The following is a 20396-nucleotide window of genomic DNA, read 5'->3' as shown; positions in this document are numbered from 1 at the left end:
GGTCTAACGCCCTTTGCTGAGATAAGGCATTTGTGTGTCCCCTTCTGGAAATTCTCATAGGTCATAGGCAGCACAGCTGTCATTTGTGACAGACAGGACACTGATGTACGTGTTGCACGTGGAACAGCAGCCAGGCAGTTTTGGATCCAGCTGAGGGGTCCTCAGCACCCTGCATGGCAGCCTGAGCACAGTGGTGTCGCACACTGACATCATGAGAAAACCAACATGAAGTGCGTGGTGCGTTTTGCAAATGCTGACGGGTGTTGAGATCACTGAAGTGCTTCTTGATACCCAAGTCACTGTTCCATTGTTCTCCTTGCTAATGTTTGGGTCAGGGGACCAGCAAAGTGGGGAGAAAGTGCAATGCCCATCCAACAGCAGTGATCCTGTCTTAGAGGGACTCTCTGCAAGTGATAGCAACCACTGTGTTTCCATGCACTAGGCCAACTGTGTCAGCATCCTCTTTCTGAAGGCAGCACTCTGCTCCCATCCTTCCCTTCAATGACCTCAAAACTGTCTCAAACAAGTGAAAGCTTGTCCTGCTGCTAGGATTACATCTGACCCCTTTTTGCCTATGCCCTGAGTGGTGTGGTACAATGGAAAATCTTTGTACAGTTTAAATTATGAGGTGCAATTTAAAAGCACTGCCCACTGCTGCTGGCTGCTAGACATCGGGAAAAAATATAAAGCATTTTTTTCTTCATAGTTATTAACTGGAATTCTTAAGCTGGTTTTTTTCCTGCATTTATACACAATTTGTTCTCTGTTCGCTTCCCTTAGTTTCACATTTAACTGGGGCTGTTAGAGTAAATATGAAGCATAAAAGGAAATTTTAATTCAGTAGGAGAGAGTACTTGTTGGAGAACAAATTCTGACTTTTTGTGAGTGCTTCTATCTGAAAGGCATGCTGAGAGCATTACCAATTCCATCAGAAAACTGGAACAGACCACAAGATCCAAATGTGCCTTTAAAAGACACATGTTTCTGAATGGTAATAGTAAACTGTTACTTGACAAGTGACAAAATGAGTGTTATTTTGGGATTTTGTTTGACAGATAAATCTGAGAAGGTGGGAAAGGAAACAAGCTATTCACAGAGCATTCATCCACAAAATTGCATTTATTGAACAAATAATCTCTCCATGCTTTGTCAAGACTAAAACAAGATGACTCTTCTCCTTCCTGTCAGAACTGGCAATACGCCCTGGACAGGATATTGTGTGTGTATAATTGGCAGCAAAGACTGAAAACAGAGCAGGGTCACTTCACAGTTGCAATAGTTAATGACAGCTTCGCAAATTCTCTGGATTTTATCAGTGTTTTAATTAAAGTTTTTTAGGTGGAAAATGTTTTGCAGCAAACCTCTTCTGATAGGCATTTATGCTTGTGTATATGTAGTTGCATAAGTTACTGATTTCATTCATGCCTGCTCTGTATTAAGATGCCCAATCCAATTTCTCTCCTAGAGAAAGGTTATTTGCTGAGGGAAGAGCCTAGTTTGTCTTGTAACACTGAGCCTCACTTTTTGCCCTCATTTCTTGAATTCTTCCACTTAAGGCTTCATATCTATTTTTAACTGCATATGGCTGAGTTGTAACACCCATTTTTCTATTTCAGTGCTGCCAGCTTTTACAAGACTCTGCAACTATGTCTAATAAGAGCAAGTCTAAGTAGAAAGCATAATAACCTATTTTGGCTGGGCACAGGTTAAGTCATTGTCCTGGTTTGAGACCAGTTGGGAGGAACATCCAAAATGAACGTCCTCTGATAGAAGGCAGGTTACAGTCATCCCTCCCCCACCAGGTTTGGAAAGAATTTTCCTTGGGGGAAAGTGAAAAAACCCCTATTTATTTAACAAGTAAAGTGCACACAGGCACAGGAAAAAAAAAAAAAAGAATAATGCTAAATAATAAAACCTCTCACTGTGGAGAGAACCTGAATAAAATTCAAAGTCCTTGTGGATGTGGCTCTCTCCTCTCCTGAGCTGGGGTTCGGCATGGGCCCCTCCAGGCCACAGTGTAGGGTGTCCCCATGATGCTCTGGTGTTGCTGAACAGTCCAGATGAGAAGAAGAAGAAGCCAAAGTCCCAGGGCTCCATATTTTAGCTAGCGAACAAGAAACTAGATAAAAAGCAGAAGGACTGTAACTTCCCTGCTGCAGAAGCAGAGCAGCCGGGCAGGAGAAGCCAGCGAGCTTATCTCTGTTTTGAACACAGGGCCAAAAGAATTCCACTGGCTGTCCCCTCTCTCCCTTAGCTAGCTTTAAAGGCACAGAACTCATGTCTGGCATAGGGCAGATGACAGGCAATACAGTGTCATACAGTCACCCCAGGACAGTCATCAGCTGGAAATGTGGATGACCAGCTCAGAACTATCAATTCACTTGTGCCTAATTTAGTACTCCAGAAATGATGTTAACAATGAAACTGCATGCAGCCTCAGGTGCCTATTGCTTGTTCAAAGACCATCTCAGGTACATGAGAGAAAAATAGGACATGTCTGAATGCACAGGCTTGAGTGATTTGACAGAAATCTTTGTCAAATTATAATGTACCTTTTTGATATTCTTAAACTATCTCAGTGTTCTCATTTGCTTTCAGCAGAGAGATTTTCAGCCTCCTTACTCACTCCTTCTGGCTACTTTTCTGGTGTTTTCTTCGCACGGGCTGGTGGGCATCACACTGACACAGGAGCTTGTGAATAGGGTTTCAGTTCCTGACTTTCACCAGCTTGCTTGCCAGCCCTTCTGTACTTCCCAAGAAATCACAGATAACAGCACCAGCCTCTCTTGTGGAGTGCTTTTGACATCTGTGGATTAAAATGCTCTCTTAGGGAGTGTTATTCCAGGAGAAGGATTACTACTGAATTATATAGAGGCAATACAATATTTTTAATATTGCTGTCCGTCCTATTCCTCCCACCTCACAATGTTTGCAAAACTACTTCAGCATTGGCATATTATCTGTATATTTTGCCACTTCAGAAGATCCAGCATCTCTGATGAACAATTCCCGTCAGACTGTGCTTAAGGGAAAAATGTGGTGATCCCTCTCTGAACTTTATGCTGGGAGGGAGTGCTCAGTTTCTACCTAGCTGCTATTTTTTCCTCTCTCACCACATTTTGACCTCAGCTGAAATCTGTCTTTTTCATCAGAATTACCTTAGTATGCTGGGTTTGGATTTTGGGGTTGGTTTGGGTTTTTTTCCACTTACTCTTATGAATGAATATTGGTGGCAGCTGGCAAAAGATGGAACAAGTTTCCCCTGCTGTTTGTTTTATATCTTCTGTCTTATTGAGATGACACCTGGCAACATGGAGGCACTTCAAAGTTCAGAGGTTTCTTTCTGGACTCCTGATCTACCTCTGATGTCCCCTGAGGCACACACCACCTGCAATGCAGCTGGGGAGATCTCTGTGCTCACTGGGAGTGTCAGAGCTATCGCTGTGCTTGCGTTGCATTTTCAACCTTCCTCCCTGTTATGCTGTCAGGGCTGGAGGGAGGAAGGGAGAGAGTTTGTTTGGTTTGAGGTGTTCTTTCAGTTGGGGTGATTTTCTGTTTTGGGGTGATTTGTTTGGGGTTTTTTAAGTCAGTCAGTCGGTACAGGCAGCAACCCAGACTAGCACATGTATCTGATGGCACAGAGATCCAGTGTCCCATAGTCACTACTCTAGTTGACAGCACTTTTATGTGATCACTGGTTTTGTTACTGAGTGGTTTACTAAGATTTGATTTTCTTCAGTTTCTTCTTTTTCTAAAATCAGAATTAATATGGTCTACTACCAAGACAGACCATTTTAGGAACTGGATATGCCAGTGCAGGTTCTCCACTGCTTTGCTTAAAAGGACTGTGCCTAATGGCAGAAATCATACTCGCTCTGTAACCTTATCCTCATGCTTTCCTCATCTCCAACCTCAATTTGTCAATGTACTTCCAAAAAATTATCACAAGTTCTGTGTCTCTCTCACCTACATCTAAAATGGGCAGTGTTGTTTAAAGTGACGTTTTGCTCAGTTTCTTCCCTAATACACTTTAACTGAAAACTCCCTTACTCTTCAGGCTAGGGGAAATCTGCTCTGTATATTCCTGGGAAGGGCAGGTGTCTGACACTGTGAGGATAACCCTCCTATCCATTACACTCCATTGGCAAAATTTTGCTATTTACAAAGGAGGTGCCATTTTAGTTGGTCTGCCATTTTAGCTTGTCTGCCATTTTAGCACTATGTCTTCATAGGGACAGGGAAAAATACTTCATACCTACTGCCTTGATAACTATTTTACCTTACAGAGGGTAGGACCAACATGCACAAACAACACAGCTCCCATGTTTGCATTGCAGGCTATCCTCATTCACTCCCAAAGCCTTCCTCCCCCAGTGCCCTGCTCTGCCTATTTATAATACCCAGACTCAAACAAAAGTCAGAAAATCCCTGACTTAAAGTGAATGCAGTTGTTCAAAACAAGACTTGATTAAGAAACATTGTCACCTAGTGGCCAGAACAAGATATATTTATTATTGCTGATCTTACAACAAGGTATATATAGAAGGCATGCGTGTCTCAGTGTATCATTGCACCAGTGGCTATTTCTGGTCAATACCATATGCTGACATTTCAGCTCTTCCCAGCTCAAATGCTCTTCAGTAAACCATGTGCATTTACTAAAAAAGCCAGAGCAGCAGCAGCTTGGCAATGCTGCAAAGAGAAACTATTAAAAGGAAATTGCTCCACAGAAGAAGCAGTTCATAGTGCCATACAGAGACCATCCCATCAACCACCTCCCTCCCACTCCAAAGTACTCAGAGCTACTCACCGTGAGGTACCTGCCCAATCTTTTTCTTTACAGAACAAGTGCCTTGCTCTTTGGCATTTCAGCTCCTGATACTCCCACATGGCCTGGAGATTGAGAGGCAATTTCCTCCCTTCCCTTCCTAGCCACAGCAGCCTGGCAGGGAAGCACCAGGTTCTTGACATATGAAGTGGTGCTTCCTGAAGGAAAGCAGCTGCCCCCCTTGCTAGAACATTAAACCTATCAGCCATCTTTCATCTCACAGACTCCTTTGAATACCCAGAGACACTGTGCAGTGCCATCATGTCACATCCCTCTTTATTGTCTGTGTTCATCTATTGCTAGGTCAATATACGCCAGCCTTACTCTGGGCTATCTACAGCTTGTGCCTGGGTAGAGGGCTGTGGGTCAGCCCTTTTCTCCCTCACCTGGTAATGTCGTACCCTGGCATAAGCCACCAGGTGTTGCATTCTTTGTCCTGTTGTAGGCAGCAGACACTCAAAAGAGGTCATGTCTTGCTCTACCTTGCCAAGGTAAAGTGAGGCCACCAAAGTCAAAAGTGGCAGAGCTGGTTTGTGGGATAGAAGCTGGAGCCAGCAGGGAGCCAGGTGCTGCCTGACCTGCTGCTCAGCCCTCCACCCCCTTAACTGGCTAAGCCACATTTTCAACACTGAACCTGATACTTATTAATAAACTTTCTGTTAAAAGTCATTCATCTCTGCACATCTACATAATTTCAAAAAGTGGGATGCAAGCTACCAGGGTCTTGCACTGATGGGCAGAGCAATAGCTCTGGAAACTCTAGGTCTATCCAACAGTGTCTGACTTTCACCATCTTTACAGTAATTTCCCTTGTGTTTTCCTCACATACTTAGACACATACGAGTCAGGCATCTCTCTTCCTGGAGAGTAAGAGAGAATGCAACTTTCTGTAAAAATAAATAAAAAGAGACTTTGAAGTTCTATTCCAAACATTCTTTTCATATGGATTACCATGTGCGTTACTGAAAAATATTTCCATCTAGGACAGACTTTGCTGCAAGGTGACCCTACACTGTTCTAAGAGAAGAAACCTAGCTGTATTATGTGCACTTCTCTAGAGAGGACTGATAAAACAGCTCCCTGGCGAAGTGCATGAACTTTCTGTGTCCATTATTGTATATGAGGTACCTAAACAGCTGCAGGTTTTGACAGATTGTCCGTAGTCTCTGCTCCACTCTGCCAGTCTTTCTTCCTTCCTGTTTTTCCCAGGTGTAGCACTTCATGATTTTCATCTATCCACTTACGGAAAAAAACTTTAGGGAAAAAATCCACTTTAGGCCCTTAAATGGTGCATCTGCAGTAGATGTAGCAGCTGCTCTTTGTGTTTGCTCTGTTTTATTGCTGCATTCAATTGCTCACTTGCTCCTACTTCTGAAATGTACCCAGCTGCTCAAAAAGGTTTCATGCATAGTTTTCTAGTGGATGATCTGGTTTAATATGCTTCTAATGGAACAAAAAGGTATTTTAGAAGAGATGTCATAAATTTACACACTCAACAGCTTCTTTCTTTATTTGCTTTTTGATTTCATAGAATCATAGAATGGACTGAGTTGGAAGAGACCTTAAAGATCATCTAATTCTACAGATTTAATTTTTTTTCCAGGTTGGTTGTCTTGGTTTGGAAACAGCATTGTGATTTTTGTCCTGTATAAACAAAGACATCTTCTGCAGCCTACCGACTACCTCACATTTAACTTGGCAGTGTCAGATGCCAGTATCTCCGTGTTTGGTTATTCGCGGGGCATCATTGAAATCTTCAATGTCTTCAGAGATGATGGCTTCGTCATCACGTCAATATGGACTTGCCAGGTAAGACTGGATTATACTTAATTAGACAGAAGAGATGCAGCTATTTCTGTGGGTGTGCTGTATATAAATAACCAGACAGGGCCCAAAGAATGAAAGGAGGTAGTCACTAACCTTTCAAAAGGAGAGTGCTCTCTTTTGTTACACCCATAAATCTGTGCATTTGATCAGTGCTTCACCAATTTTCAGTGGCGTTTTTTCCTGTGTATTCACAATAGTTCTTCCTAGTTTGGGGTTTTTTACTTCATGTCAGAGCTCACACTCATGTTGGAAAGTCAAGGCATAAGCTGTGCTTGTCTTCAGCTCACCTGAAGCCAACCTGGTTGTTGCTTTAAGCCAAATATTAAAGCGCCAATGTCAACTCCTGCTTGACAAGGCGTGTAGAGCAAAGCCTCCACACAGCACTTGGGCATACCCATACGTTTTAGCATGCAGCTTTTTGCACTAACTCAGTTGTAACTCTTCAGTCACATTCCTAAACGCTTGGTTCATTCATTGACTGTGGTAGAATGAGTGATTTAACTTTATGGCACAGTCATCCCTTATCTTGGCGTCAGCTTTTTGTTGAAGTGCTCGGAAAAAGTTATTATTGTTAATTCTGAAACATATCTATGTGGACAGAATATAAATGCACCCCATGGACAGCTAGGCACAAAGCTGGTTCCCTGGTGCTTTCAGCAACATCTGTGAGAAAGATTATACTCTGTTTCATCAAGGAATCAAAAATCTGAAAATGACCGGATATGCTACAGCAAGGTGTAAGAAAGATCATGATGAAGGAAAAGGGAGAGAGAAATAATCCTCTTTTCTTGGAGGTTTGGTTTTTTGGGGTTTTTTTAAGAGGAAGTTGAGCTATTGTGTAACATAGATGAAAGAACATTTACAGGCCATGCTCCCCTCCCTTTCAATAAAAAGGTTTGGTTTATAGAGAGGAAAACTTCCTGTAGGAGACTCTGATTAACCTAGGAGCTGTAGCTTGATCTAAAAAACTATTATTTTATTGTTTAAAATGTATCTCTATAGTCATTTGGCAGAAAAGGACTTATCAAATTGAAGCTAATTATTTCCTCAGCAAACTCGCACTCTTTCTCTAACAATATCACCTATAGTTGCACTCTAAGGTCTGCTGAGAAGAAACTTTGAATTTTTTTATTAATGGAAAACTTTGAAGTCATCATATAAATAAACACATACCTGAAAACTGTAAAATTTACACCCATACTCGGAATTAAACAGATGCATATTTTCCCCCTCTTTCAAGGAAGGTTGGAGCAATGAATGAGAAAGGAAAGTTAAAATCTGCATCTCCAGGTTCAGTTCTACTTTTGTTGCAGATTTCCTGTGTAAGACAGGGTAAGCCATTCAGTGTGAAATCCTGACCCAAGGTCAGTGGCTTATCTTAATTCTTACAACTCATAAGGTTGAAAGAGGTAACATTAAATGACCTTTCTGCATCCTTACTCCAAGCTCTTTCAGATTCCTGTCCGTACTGTGGCTCCTTTTTTTTTTGGCTGTAAAAAACAGCACACAGAGGAATCTGCAAGGCATGGCACACTGTGTTTCTGCATCTTGGTTTGCATGGGAACTTCTGTTCTGATGCAGCCTTACAGATTTCTTTCATGATGCTTCTGTCTGTCCCTCTTTGGCTGACTTGGAGCTATTAAGTCTTGTTAATGATGATCTGACTTCTTTTTTTAAGATTTAAAAATACCAGGATAGAGGTGTGCTTGAGCTTTGTGAGATGAAGGTGTGCTTAAGCTGGCTGTGCTTGAACTTCCTGTTCAAGGGGAGAAGTGGTCCATAACATTTTTAGGGTACCCAGATAGTTTGTTGGTCAGGGTGTGTTAAGTAATTTGGCTTGGATCTTCTTGTTTTAAATAGTATTAATTTGTAAAGTTTGGATATCAAGCAAAGTTTTAAGGTATAGGGATCCAAAGATTTTGTGCAAGACACTAATAATGCATTGGCTTTTCTTAACACTCTGATTTGCAAAACATTAGTTTCTGCTTTGATTATTCTCTGTAGGCTCTAGAAGGTAACATTTACCACTCCAAATAAGAATTTATACTCGTATTAATACTAATTAAAAATTAATGGTAATCTGGAAAAGTCAATTTGTACTTTGAATTAAGTTTGGATTTGTTGTGGCTTGTTGAGTGGTCAAGATGGTTACGGCATGTTGAGAGAATATCATGTAGGATTCCTATTTCCATCAAGATTTTGTTCTGTCTTGGAGAACCTCAAAAACATGTTTAAAACCTGATACCCATCTTCTCGATTAATAAGCTTGACAAAACAGAAGCCAGTGATGAAAAAGTAGGTTATGGCAATAGAATGGATGGATTTTAGCAACAATATTGTGCAGAAATAGAAGGAATCTTCTGTGCATAAAAAAAGAGATGTGAACATTTCCACGTGTGTGTGGACAGCCAGCACAAAAATTGTTCTAAAAATGGTTAATGTTGAACAGTAGTGTTTTGATTGCTGTAGTCTGAATTTGTAGTCTTGCTAGAAGGGGTCTCACATGCAGAACATGAGGAGTGAGGACCTTTGTGCCACGAAGGTAAAACCCATGCTCTCTGTGAGGACCTGCCGAAGTCGGTGTCTTTTGTTCCCCTCATGCACGCGGGCTCCTCTGCAAGTAGCTGGGGTGGCACTTTGCATACATGAGCATGGCTCTCTTCTTAGCATGGCCTGTGTGTTTTCCCTCACTTGGTTTGTTTTGCTGAGTGCAGAGGACAGCCTTACTTGGCTTTCTGTCATTGTCCGGTTCACTACACATTTGCTCCTATTGATCAGTCAGCTTCTGCTGTCAGGTATGCTTAGGGAAATTTTATTTTCCCAAGGTAGCCTGTCATTTCTATTTATGAAGAAACTATCACCTCACTTAATCCACCTAACTATTTTGTTTTCCTCTGACTCGGGTCTCCTTCTGTGCCCTCAGGTAACATTTTTGAACATTAAGGTTCACCATCCTTGGCTGCCTCGGTTGAAGGGAGTGGGGGAAAGACAGACAAATAGTACTTCTCTCAAAACAGCCTAGTCTTTGAAAGCTCTCTGTAACAAAAGATGTATCTCCAGGTACAAGGACCATCTCACTGCATACCTGCTGAAAGGGACAGAGAGGAGTTCTCCTGTTCTCCTCCTCTTTATGGAAGAAACAACACTTTTCTTTCCCATGCCGAACATTACTTTTTGAGTCTGACAGGGCTATTCTCTTGGGAATGAGGTTACATGGTACGTCCGTATTCAAGTGCTGCCTCTGCTGAATGTTCTGTAGAAATACAGTTTTCCAATGGTGGGTTTTGGAATCTGCTTTCACTTCTCTTTAATACCTCTGCTCTATCACTGTCTCTTGTTCCTGATCTGGATAGAGGAAGGACAGTCAGGCTCTGACACATTCATTTTTTAGCGTCTCCCAATATGATCAGTAAGTAAACTGGTTCCTATGGTAAATTTCAGGTCAGGAAATGTAACCCAGTGACCAAGAGCCATCTGTTGCCCATTGACCATATTCCGAGTGAAAAGCTACTTCAGAATATATTTTTGTACTTCCTGTATTTTTTTATTTGTATGTTCTTCTGAACCAGAAGTTACACTGAAACCTGTAAATAAAACTGTGTGCAAATGTTCTTACATGGAGGAAGTAGAGAAATATTACTTCTCTGCAGGCAAATATGGTTTCTTCTAAGCCTTATTTATCAAATGACAGAAAGTTTTTCTTGTATTTGTTAATCACGTGGCAAATACAACAAAAGTTGCAGGCTTCAGGAGGCCTCTAAATACAGGGAAAGGATTATAACCTATCTGAACTCCATAGGTACATTCATGTCTGAAAACAAGAATGGGCTATGGAGTTCCTTAGAATTTGAAATCCTTCATAATCCTGGTACTTCAGTTTAAACTTGTTTCCAGTCGTTCACTTTTCTAATTTTTTAAAATTATTTTTCATTATGCACTTTGGTTACTTAAATATTAATTTTATAAACACAGGTTTTACTATGAGGATCAAGAAAACTGACTCTTTACCGTGTGCTCACTCTGTTGGTATAGGCTTCTTTTAAAAAAAATTCCTTTTTTCTGCCTGTTTCTTACATGTGAGATGTGTGTGGGCTGTGCAGCCCAGAGCACAGAGTGGTTATCTCCAGGTTACGGTACCCTCACAGCCATACCCCCTGTTCCTGACGTGCTGACTGACGCTGTTACCGCAGATGCACTCACCTCACTATCACTAGCCCAGGTATTCCCAGCCCATCTGGCCAGCCAGATGGTGCCAGAGCATCCCCAGCAGACCTGTCTCTGCACAGAAACAGCCTCAGGAGCAGCCATTAAAAAAAAGTTCCACTTTGAGGTATCAGTGAGCACCACAGTAGCTTGTCTGACAGGATCCAACTCCCACTGACTCTGTCCCTGCAGCCTGCCCTCACCATCCCAAGCACCAGCCTTCAAGGTCCTGCCTTCAACCTCACAAGGCTGCTTTGTGTTGTGCAGCATAATAAAGACATGGAGGGGAGCAGAAGAGAGAGAAAAATTACTGTCTCATCCTGTGGCTGGTTTTGCTACAAAGCAGGGAGGAAACCTGGGTTTGAGTTCTGCAGTGCTTCCATGCTTCGCGCAGCGCTTCTTTATTCCTGCCTGGCATACCCTGGGCAGAAGCACACGGCAATGTGGTGATCAGCAGTAAGCCCCACAATGTACACAGGTATTGTTCTACTCTGTTAGCTCTAATGCACTGAAACTAATACTCAGTTTGCCTGACAGCACCAGATCTGCGGTGTATGTGCACCCTGAAAGGCCATGGTGTGCCCAGGAAGTCAAAAATTTTCTGGAAGCACCAGACTTCGTGTGTACTTAGGGAGGAGTAAGTGACCCACAGATACCTGGGATTTCTTGCACTTTAGCAGATTTCCTAGATTGTGGTGGTGCAGCTGATCAAGTTGCCATCTGAAATCACAGATAAATAGGGATGTGTAAGAAAAGCTAAATTAGATGTGTGATATCCCTACTTTACCAATGCTGCTGTTGGACAAGGAGGGTTCCCCTGCCTCTGATGGATGTCTGACAGTAATGTAGGGAGCCTCTTTTAGTCTCTGGCCCCAGTATTTGTTTGCTTTAGGAACATCTGGGCATCCCCTTATGATGAATAGTCTTGGGTCTCTGCTCCTAGGCAGGGAATGTGGGTCTGAGCACCTTCAAATGGAGAAAAGTAAATCCAGCTCTCCCACACACTCCATGGGGGTAAAGGGAGAATGGGTCAGCAATCCCTCTGCTTTTTACAGAGACATTGCTTAATTTTTGAAAGGTCTTGCACAGTTAAGGGAAGGATATGGCTGTGAATAACAAGGAATCACAACCCTTTGTGTTGAGAAGACATGAAAAATCAGAGGGTGAGACATGTGCATCACCTTGTTCTGTTGGCTTCTTTAGGAGCCTCATTTGCTCACCAGCTTAGCCACCTCCAATCTAGGAGCAGAGCTCAGAGCCACAACCCTCCTTTCACCAGGCAAGTGAGCAAAGCCTGCAAAACTGAGCATATTGGCTCTTATCCCCTTTTGGAGATTCAACTTCCAGTCACTAACTCTTGCTAGCACCTAAAAAGCTCCAGTATTTTGGGTGTTATTAAATATCTAGGGCTCTATCATGACATTTCTAGAAGAAATAATGTCCCCCTTTTGTAAAAAATAGAACTGAATATCTGAAACACCAAAAGGAAGATTGCAGCAGTAGAAAATGCTGAGAACAGTATGATGAAAACACATGGGCTGTTTTCAGAAGTTTTGAGGGCAGGGCTTTTAACCTAGAATAAATTCTTTTTTATTTTATTAATGGCATTTGCTTTCTCAGAACATGCATTTATCTCTTTTTCTATACACAGATTGTAAAATATTGCTAAATCTTGTCTGAGCACAAAATAGAGGATTAATACTTTCTTCTTTTAACAAAATCTTCTGTAAATTGTCTGATAAATCAAAAGCCCTAAAGGCATTTATGTTCTTATAAACAGATTAAATTTGGAGCCCATTAATTTCTGTTCATTTAATATGGACATAAACATAAAACCAACGAATTCTTTATTTAGCTAGACTGTTGACTCTCTTGACTCAGTTAGTGATTTTATGTATTTTATAAATACCAAGAAAGTGTTTACACATTACTATATGTGGAATGGTACTCCCTCACATTCTGGGGAGACAAGTGACCAATGGTAGCTCCACAGTCCATGTGACTGGTAATAAAAGCAATGTCAGATGGGAAGGACCAAAATTAAACCTTACAAGTTTTCATTTTACTGCCTTCCCTGTACTGCTGCTGGGGAGATTACTGAGGAAAATGCCAGCCACTACTGCCAAATGTCTATGCATTGTTTCTCATACTTGTTCCAGCTTAATCACCCATTCACCTTGCTCCATCATCCATTCACTTTTTTCCTTTACCTTTTCTGAAACAAATTTATATCTCAATTATGAATACTAGAATGTATCCTCCTTCTTGTTTCCTTGCCTACATGAGATTTGGATACTGAAATATAAAGTTGCAGAGGTACTAGTCTTCTCTATTTCTTTATTTCTGGTCTGCCTTCGTATAATCTAAAGAGTGTACACATTGCAGTCAAAGAGGTAAAGGCAACTCATGTAGACATCTGTGAGCTGAATTTTAATGAGAAAAATACTTCATCTGCAGGAAAGGGGGGAAAGACTGCACAAACAGAATCATTAGCAACATAGAAGATCATTTCAGTGTAACTAATGTGACTTCAGGGAAGTTCCGCCAGTTTTCATTAGTCATGAATTCTCCTTCATTTTCCTCTAAATTATTATTTCTGCAGTCAATTGTGACTAATTAGGTAAGTTATATATTTGGTAGTGAAAAATCATGCCCAAACTATCTGTTTCCTTGTTTAACAAGTTTGACATAGCCTCTGCTGTGACACCCAAGTTCTGTGTCAAACCACACACTGCTGCCTGGAATGGGCATTCGTTGCCTGAGAGTGCTCCTACAGAGCCAGGAATTTACAAAGCCTAAGCTTTGATTCCTGCACTTGCTTTTCCACCCAGAAGGCTTCTTATTTTTCTATGTGGAAAACAGTTGCCTTCCACATCCTTCTGTGCTGATGTCTAAGATATTAAATGTCTTCTTTCAAAAAATGCTGTCTATCACTCCTTCATCATTCAAGATCTTCTCACCATGGGGCTGAACAATTCATATTCTTCTGACTCCTCTCTGTATGCCACACCCTCTCACTGGCTTTTAGGCAAAATTTCATCTGAAATTAAAATACCACTCTGATAAAATTTGTAAATATCCTATATAGTTCTACCTCACATTTACTCATCTTCTCTATCACAAAAATATATTCCATTATGTGAGTACACGTAGTACATAGGAAGCAAATCAGGTCCTGACCTTGGTCCTGTGCTAAGTGAATCAATGACAAGATGACTGCTGCTTGCAGTGGGCTGTATATGACATGACATACAGAATTTCCACACCACTGTCCTTGCAGGAAGGGATGATATTGCATCTGGTGGGTTTCCAGATCGCCCTTTAAGGCCAAGAATAAACTGTATCTTTTATATTGCCTTCCATGCTCTCCCTGGTCTACTAGGACTCCTTGGAAATGCTTGTGACTCCTGTTATTTTGGTACAGGATCCATAGGGGGCAAGAGTATTAACTTAAGAGGTCTGCTAGTAGCCATGCAGCTTTTTCAGGTTTTCAGGAAAGTAGCATGTTCCTGTCTTGGCCACTTAAGGCCAAGCTGGTACCATCACTAACCTGTCCTGCCTTTTGCCTAGGAGCTTCATGAGCAGAAGAACAAGCTCAACTGCAGGCATTAAGCCAGCAGTGATGATGGCCTTGTATTAACCTGAGGGTGGCTACGTAAACAAATTCCTTCTTGTTGGGAAGCAGCACAGATGACTGTACTTTGGACAATGTGAAGGGTCACTTGTAGTCTCTGAGATGTCCTGGCAAAGTCCATGAACAGTGGGACTTCTGATTCCCTTGAGGTGTGTAAGACTAGAGAAACATTTAGCATGATATTCTGAAATGTCAAAGAAAATACATTAAAAACAAAAAGCGTGATTTTAATCTGATGTTCATGGATCTCAGTTTTCCACAGGCCACAAAGCCAAGCCTTGCCTTCTATGGTAATGTAAAGACAAGACAGGTGACTCTTCTTTTATCTGTGTATTTGTTTGTTGGTATTAATGGTGATGCTAACACTAAACAGGTAGAATTATCTGAATTATCATCACTAAAGTGGAGAGGAGTTTTGGCTCAGGCACACTGAAAAGAATTCTACATAGTGTAGCACAGGTGTTTCCAAAGGGCAATGCTAGATTTTCCTATCTGGTGCTTCTTAATTTCCCTCTACACTAATTCACAAAAAGACAATGGCAATTCAGCATTTAACCTGAAGATGGGAATCTTTCCATTGTGTCTGGATCATCTGGTAGTATGAACTACATGCTCCCTGTTTATTCTTTGTGGGCGGACATGAGAGGCATAAAACCTGCCATGATTCCATGGCATCTATCCAGAGCTAGAAAGCAGGTGTTTCCAAGCATTTGGAGATGGGGTATTTGAAGTAAGATTATAATCTGATGAGGCTGTGTAAGGAAATTCTGCAAGCAGTTTCTACCTGTTTGTTAAATGCCATGCCCTCGGTGGGGTTGTTGATTTCAAAGCTGTGCTCACTGATAGGGGCATGTATGACTAGGAGTAGAAATTGTGGCCTCAGAGGCTGCAAGTAAAGTAGCTAAAGGTCAGCCCAAAGTAAGTATGCCTTGAACCTCACTTGATTAACCTGGTATATAAAACTGGGTTCCGCAGTATTACTAAAGGCAAAACTTGACCTGCATATATTAATAGTGGCACTGAACATACATTGACTATATAGTATAATTAGTATAATTTCATATCTGGACGCATAATATAGTCTAAATACTGCATTCATATTTTTCTATCTTTAGAATATATGCCATCCACAGAAAGATTGAATCACTTTCTGAGCGCAAAATACTGAGTATCTGATGGTCTCACTTAACGGTTTAAACTCCCTAATCCTGTAGTGTATCAATTCTCATTGTTTACTGATACATGGAGTGGCATTTGTGTCAGAGGCCTCTAATGGCTTGGGTTAATGCCATCACCTCTAAGAGCAGCTACCCTTGAAGCCTACTAAGGCATTTTAAAAGGCAGAATGCAGCCATAGCAGAACAATGTCTCATGAGCAAAAGATGTTGTGGGAACTGTAGCAAATGATAAGTCTCTTTCACCTCCTATATTGTAGGAAATCTTAAAGAAACCACCTGAGTGCTTTAGGAACACTATGCATTGTGAGTTTTAATTAGTCTTCTGTGAAGACAAGTTTTGATTATGAACCCTGGTAGCTCTTCTAGAACCTCTATGATTAAAGATTTACTGTAGTCCAGTTGACGCATCATAGTATATTTGAGGGATGGGAGAATTGTGATGTCATCAGACTCAAGCGGAATATTTTTGCATTTACTTCAAACTTTAAGAAATTGTTACATTTAAAATGAAGTTTCTAAATTTTAAAATATCTATTCAAAGATATCTGCAATTGCTTTTACGAATGTGTTTCTTGAAGATTGATTTAAATGCTTTTTCATTTCTTGATGTTGAAGGAGGTTTATTGCCATTATCTATTTACACTATGATCTCAGAAGAATCTGATCTGTATTAAAAAAATATAGTAATTCTGAGAGACTTTATTGTGGCGACTTTAAGTCTATGCTGTGGGCAAATAACCCCTGTTTGAAGTTTATCCTTTTTACATATTCATTATCTCATTTTCAATAGAAGAAAAATACAGGATGCTGTGGTTCTGAAAGGAAACAAATGGACTTTGGGAAATTGCAGCAGATTTACCAGTAGGCCAGAGGAGGGAGTGAGGCAGCCTTTGTGGCTGGTGAGACCAATATTTTGGCCTAAAGTGAAAAGTAATAGCTATTTTGCCAATCTGCTTTTGTGCAATTAAGCCTTGATTAATCCAATAATAAGAACAATAGGTTATATTTTACTCTGCTTTAAATGAAGACAACCCTTATGAATCAGTAGGGATTCATAAGTATTAAAGGTAGTAAAAGTGGGGCACACCCAAGCTCACAGCTAAAAATTTCATAGTGCTCTGGGAATTCCAAACTCTCCCTGTGTCAAAGCAAATGAATTTGCATGCTCTATGTATTGTGGGTTGTAAGTAGTGCACCGAGAGCATTAGTGAGATTTAAAGTCAGGCACAAGTACAAAGCAGAAAAAACCCACAATTTTTTCTTCAGTTGTGTCTTACCTTCCAGGCAGCATAAAGATAATGAGCACCTTCCATGAGTATCTATATAGCCAAGGGAGTAATGCTGGTAGAGCACTGGGAGAAAAGCTTTTAAAATTGCTAACCCATTCCTGCTTCTTAATGGGTAAAAGGGAAAGCTGGTGTATTCAAATTACCATGCAATCAACTTTGTGTTTATATCAGAATTCGTTTTTGCCTGTTAACACTGCTGCTATTTGATCATAATTAATAATAGGAAGGACAAAATTGCATTACACAAAAATGGAGGAAATATTATGACTGTGGAAGGAAGGAGTTAGCTGGGGGGTAGAAAAAAAGGAAAACCAGAATTGTGGAAGAGGAAGAGCATCAATCTTCCAAAGTAATTAAATGTTATTTACTATTCTAGTATTTCCTTCCTCATTCCATACATCTTAAAAAATGCAGAAAACTGAAATTATCACATATTTTTGTAACCTGCAGATATTAATCTCTGTCTATAGAAATTGGGACTATGTTAAAGCAGTTTTCCTGTTGTTACCTACTTTGGGTGCCAAGCAGTTGCCTTGTTACCTACAGTCAGGGCTGTCTGTTCAAGAACAGAAGAAGTAGCACAGATCTTTCTTCCAAATCCAGTAGGTGTAAGCTTGAAGTAATTTGGCTACATCGAGAGGAAGATCCCTTGTTTTCTTCTGAAGACATATGGCTAAATGACACCCGTATAAAAGTGTTACAGCATTGACAAAGTTGCTGGGAAATGGTTTATGCATAGCAGGCCTCAAAAGCCACTTGTTGCCAATAAACATTTGGGTCAAGAGTGATCTGAGCATCATGCTCCCAAAGCAGCCTGTTGGATGGTCTCTCGTGGTTTAATGTTCCAGGTGCTGTGGCTCCTGTAAGGGCTGTTCTGCCTGAGAGCCACCATTTACCTCCTTTATTCACTTCATCCGAGCTCTTGTCATCCCCAGGGCTCCCTCTGCTTCATGACATTCCCCGCTGTCACCTGTTCCCAAACCACCAAGCCTGTGGCCAGCATGGGGGCAATGATAGCTGCCCTGGGAGGCTGCTGCCACTTAGCCACTCACAAACCATTTGGCCCTGGTAACATCTCTGGTGGTAGCTCCCACACCTGCGTAAGATCTGATGAAATGATGTTATGAAGTAGTATGAAAACAAGATGTGGTGCTGGCAATGGCTCAATCCTATGAACTATGTTGATTTAGATAAATCTGCATTTTATTAGCAAGGCCCCACTCCAAAGAAAACATTTAGGCTTTTCTTTCTTATGGTGACAGCTTCATCTTAAATGATAAAGGACAAGAGTGTATTTTTAGACCCACCTTTGTCCCTCGTAGGTGTGCTCAGAGGCTGTTTGGACCAATCACTTGATATAATTGTCTCTCTTTAGTCTGACATCAGGGAAGGAGGGTGGGAGAAAAGTGACAGTCACATCTGCCAGTGATAAAACAAACACAGATCTATTTCAGAAAAACTCCCCTGCTTTCAACACAGGCCTGTAATACACAGTGAGAAGCCTGTTCTGCTCTTTTAGCATTCAATCTCATGGCTCTTTAGACTTAATTTCAAAGTGTTTATTTGCATTCTTGTTGAAGTACTGCTTCCTTTCTAATCTAATAACTAATGCAATTCCTTAAGATTATGGCCATTATACTTTCCGCATCTACGAAGCATTGGCAGAGCAAATGGAGAAGCGGCAGCTGTTTGCACCAGTAAGACTAATGAGACACAGAGCACATTTACATATCTAGGTATTTCACCAGCCTCCACAGCACACAGCAGGCCAAATTCAGCTGAGTGCAGCTTCTACCAAGTAGCTGAGACATTCAAGAAAGTCTGTTCTAAACATGGTTGCATTTATACACCAAGCATGAGCTGATTGTAATCGGAGCACAGGTGGGTGTAGATTGTTGTAGTAGCAAGCCTTGTATGCATTTAAAATGTGGTGGGTCTGTAAAAGTTGGCCATAAAGAGTCTTTAGAATCAATATGAGGGCACTGGTAATAAGAAAAAACACCAGTGAAAGAAGTGATGAAGCAGTCCTTTTTCTAACCCTTTACCTGATTTAATTTATACAATCTCCCAGGGTCTTAGCTTTAAGCCTGGATTAAAGCCCCAGATTCAGTGCTGGGATAAATTGAATTCCACAGGAGCTGTCCCTGTTCATACAAAGACAGAGTTTGTTACTGTAGAATAATTGTGTGCTTTTCCGCCGATAATGTCACTATTTTAATGCCAAGTTACGGTCCAGAGACGCTTAATATTCTTGCTTCTCTAGATGTAAAACTGGGACCTCCAAGAGCTCCTCTGCTCTGGACAGTTTAATATATCAGTGCAAGATTCCAAACATAAAGACTGCCATCAGTGTGTTGCCCTGGATCATTTCCCAGCCATACAGTGCTCCCTAGAAGATGGCTGCATCCATGTCCACTACAGTCAACAGAACTTCCTGGTTACACCTGGACGTGGAGCTCACAGAGTTGTGGCCATCCTGGGATGTGGCTGAAGCACTGATGTCAGCGGGAGCCACAGAGCTGCACAGCTCTGCCTGTGTCACAGCAAGGGGATGAGGATCAGGGCTTCAGAAATAGCAGGCAACCAGTAGCACCAGACATTGAGACTCAATCTACTGGATCTATTTAGGTTTGGGGGTCTTTTTTGAAAAAAACCCAAATTTTCTCACTCAGCCAAGCCCATCACCTCCTACATTCTTCCCTCTTTGGCCTAAATTTCTTAGGATCAGTTTACATGTTTGTTCTGTATAAGCAGGGCAGCTGCATCCAGGGCATTTTTGCCTGGTCAGGGCTTTTCTTCTTTCCAGTTCAAAGTTTTTCTCCTTCATTTAGCAAGACATTTAAGGGAAGCACAGATGTAAGGGTGTGCTTGCTTGCTTATTGTATGTACATGACGGAGCACTTACATAATTTTTGAACATTTACTTGCTCACTGATCCTATAGAAGATAACTGCACCTGACATTTTGTATTTCCCTGCTAGTTGGGTTTCTGGAAAAACTTCTGAGTTCATTAACATGAAAATGACAGGAGAAATTCCTGTGGTTCTTTTCCCCCTCAATTCTCTACAGTAAAAGAACATTCTGTACTGCTTTGTTTTTCAGGTTGATGGCTTCCTGACACTTCTCTTTGGCCTGGCTAGCATTAATACCCTTACAGTGATCAGTGTGACACGCTATATCAAGGGCTGCCATCCTGAGAGAGGTAAGGAATAAAGGCACGTCCAGTTCTGCCTTCACTGAACCTGGTGCCAATCTGTATTTCTCTCAGTTACTATTGTCAGTCACTCAGACTATATTAAATATAAATTGAATTTATTGGAAACCAGGACATAATATTGTCATTTACATTACAAACATGTTTTCATAGAATCCTTCAGGGTAAACTCCAGCAAGAGCCAAATTATTACAAGTACACTTGGGCCATCATGAGTAAATTC

At 41.1% G+C, this 20396-nt stretch overlaps 1 protein-coding gene across 1 annotated transcript in view; it reads left to right on the top strand.

Annotated features, from left to right (window-relative positions):
- Positions 1-20396, top strand: part of LOC116441059 (opsin-5-like) — a 29776-nt gene that overhangs the window by 2994 nt on the left and 6386 nt on the right. Inside the window, exons 2-3 of the mRNA XM_032102585.1 lie at positions 6432-6637; positions 20062-20161. Of these exons, the coding sequence (XP_031958476.1) occupies positions 6432-6637; positions 20062-20161 (306 nt within the window). The remainder of the gene's footprint in view (positions 1-6431; positions 6638-20061; positions 20162-20396) is intronic.

This window comes from Corvus moneduloides, chromosome 3 (genome assembly GCF_009650955.1).
Source record: "Corvus moneduloides isolate bCorMon1 chromosome 3, bCorMon1.pri, whole genome shotgun sequence".
Taxonomy (NCBI): Eukaryota; Metazoa; Chordata; class Aves; order Passeriformes; family Corvidae; genus Corvus; species Corvus moneduloides.
The sequence above is the reverse complement of the archived record's forward strand: the minus strand, read 5'-3'. Positions and strand labels throughout refer to the sequence as shown.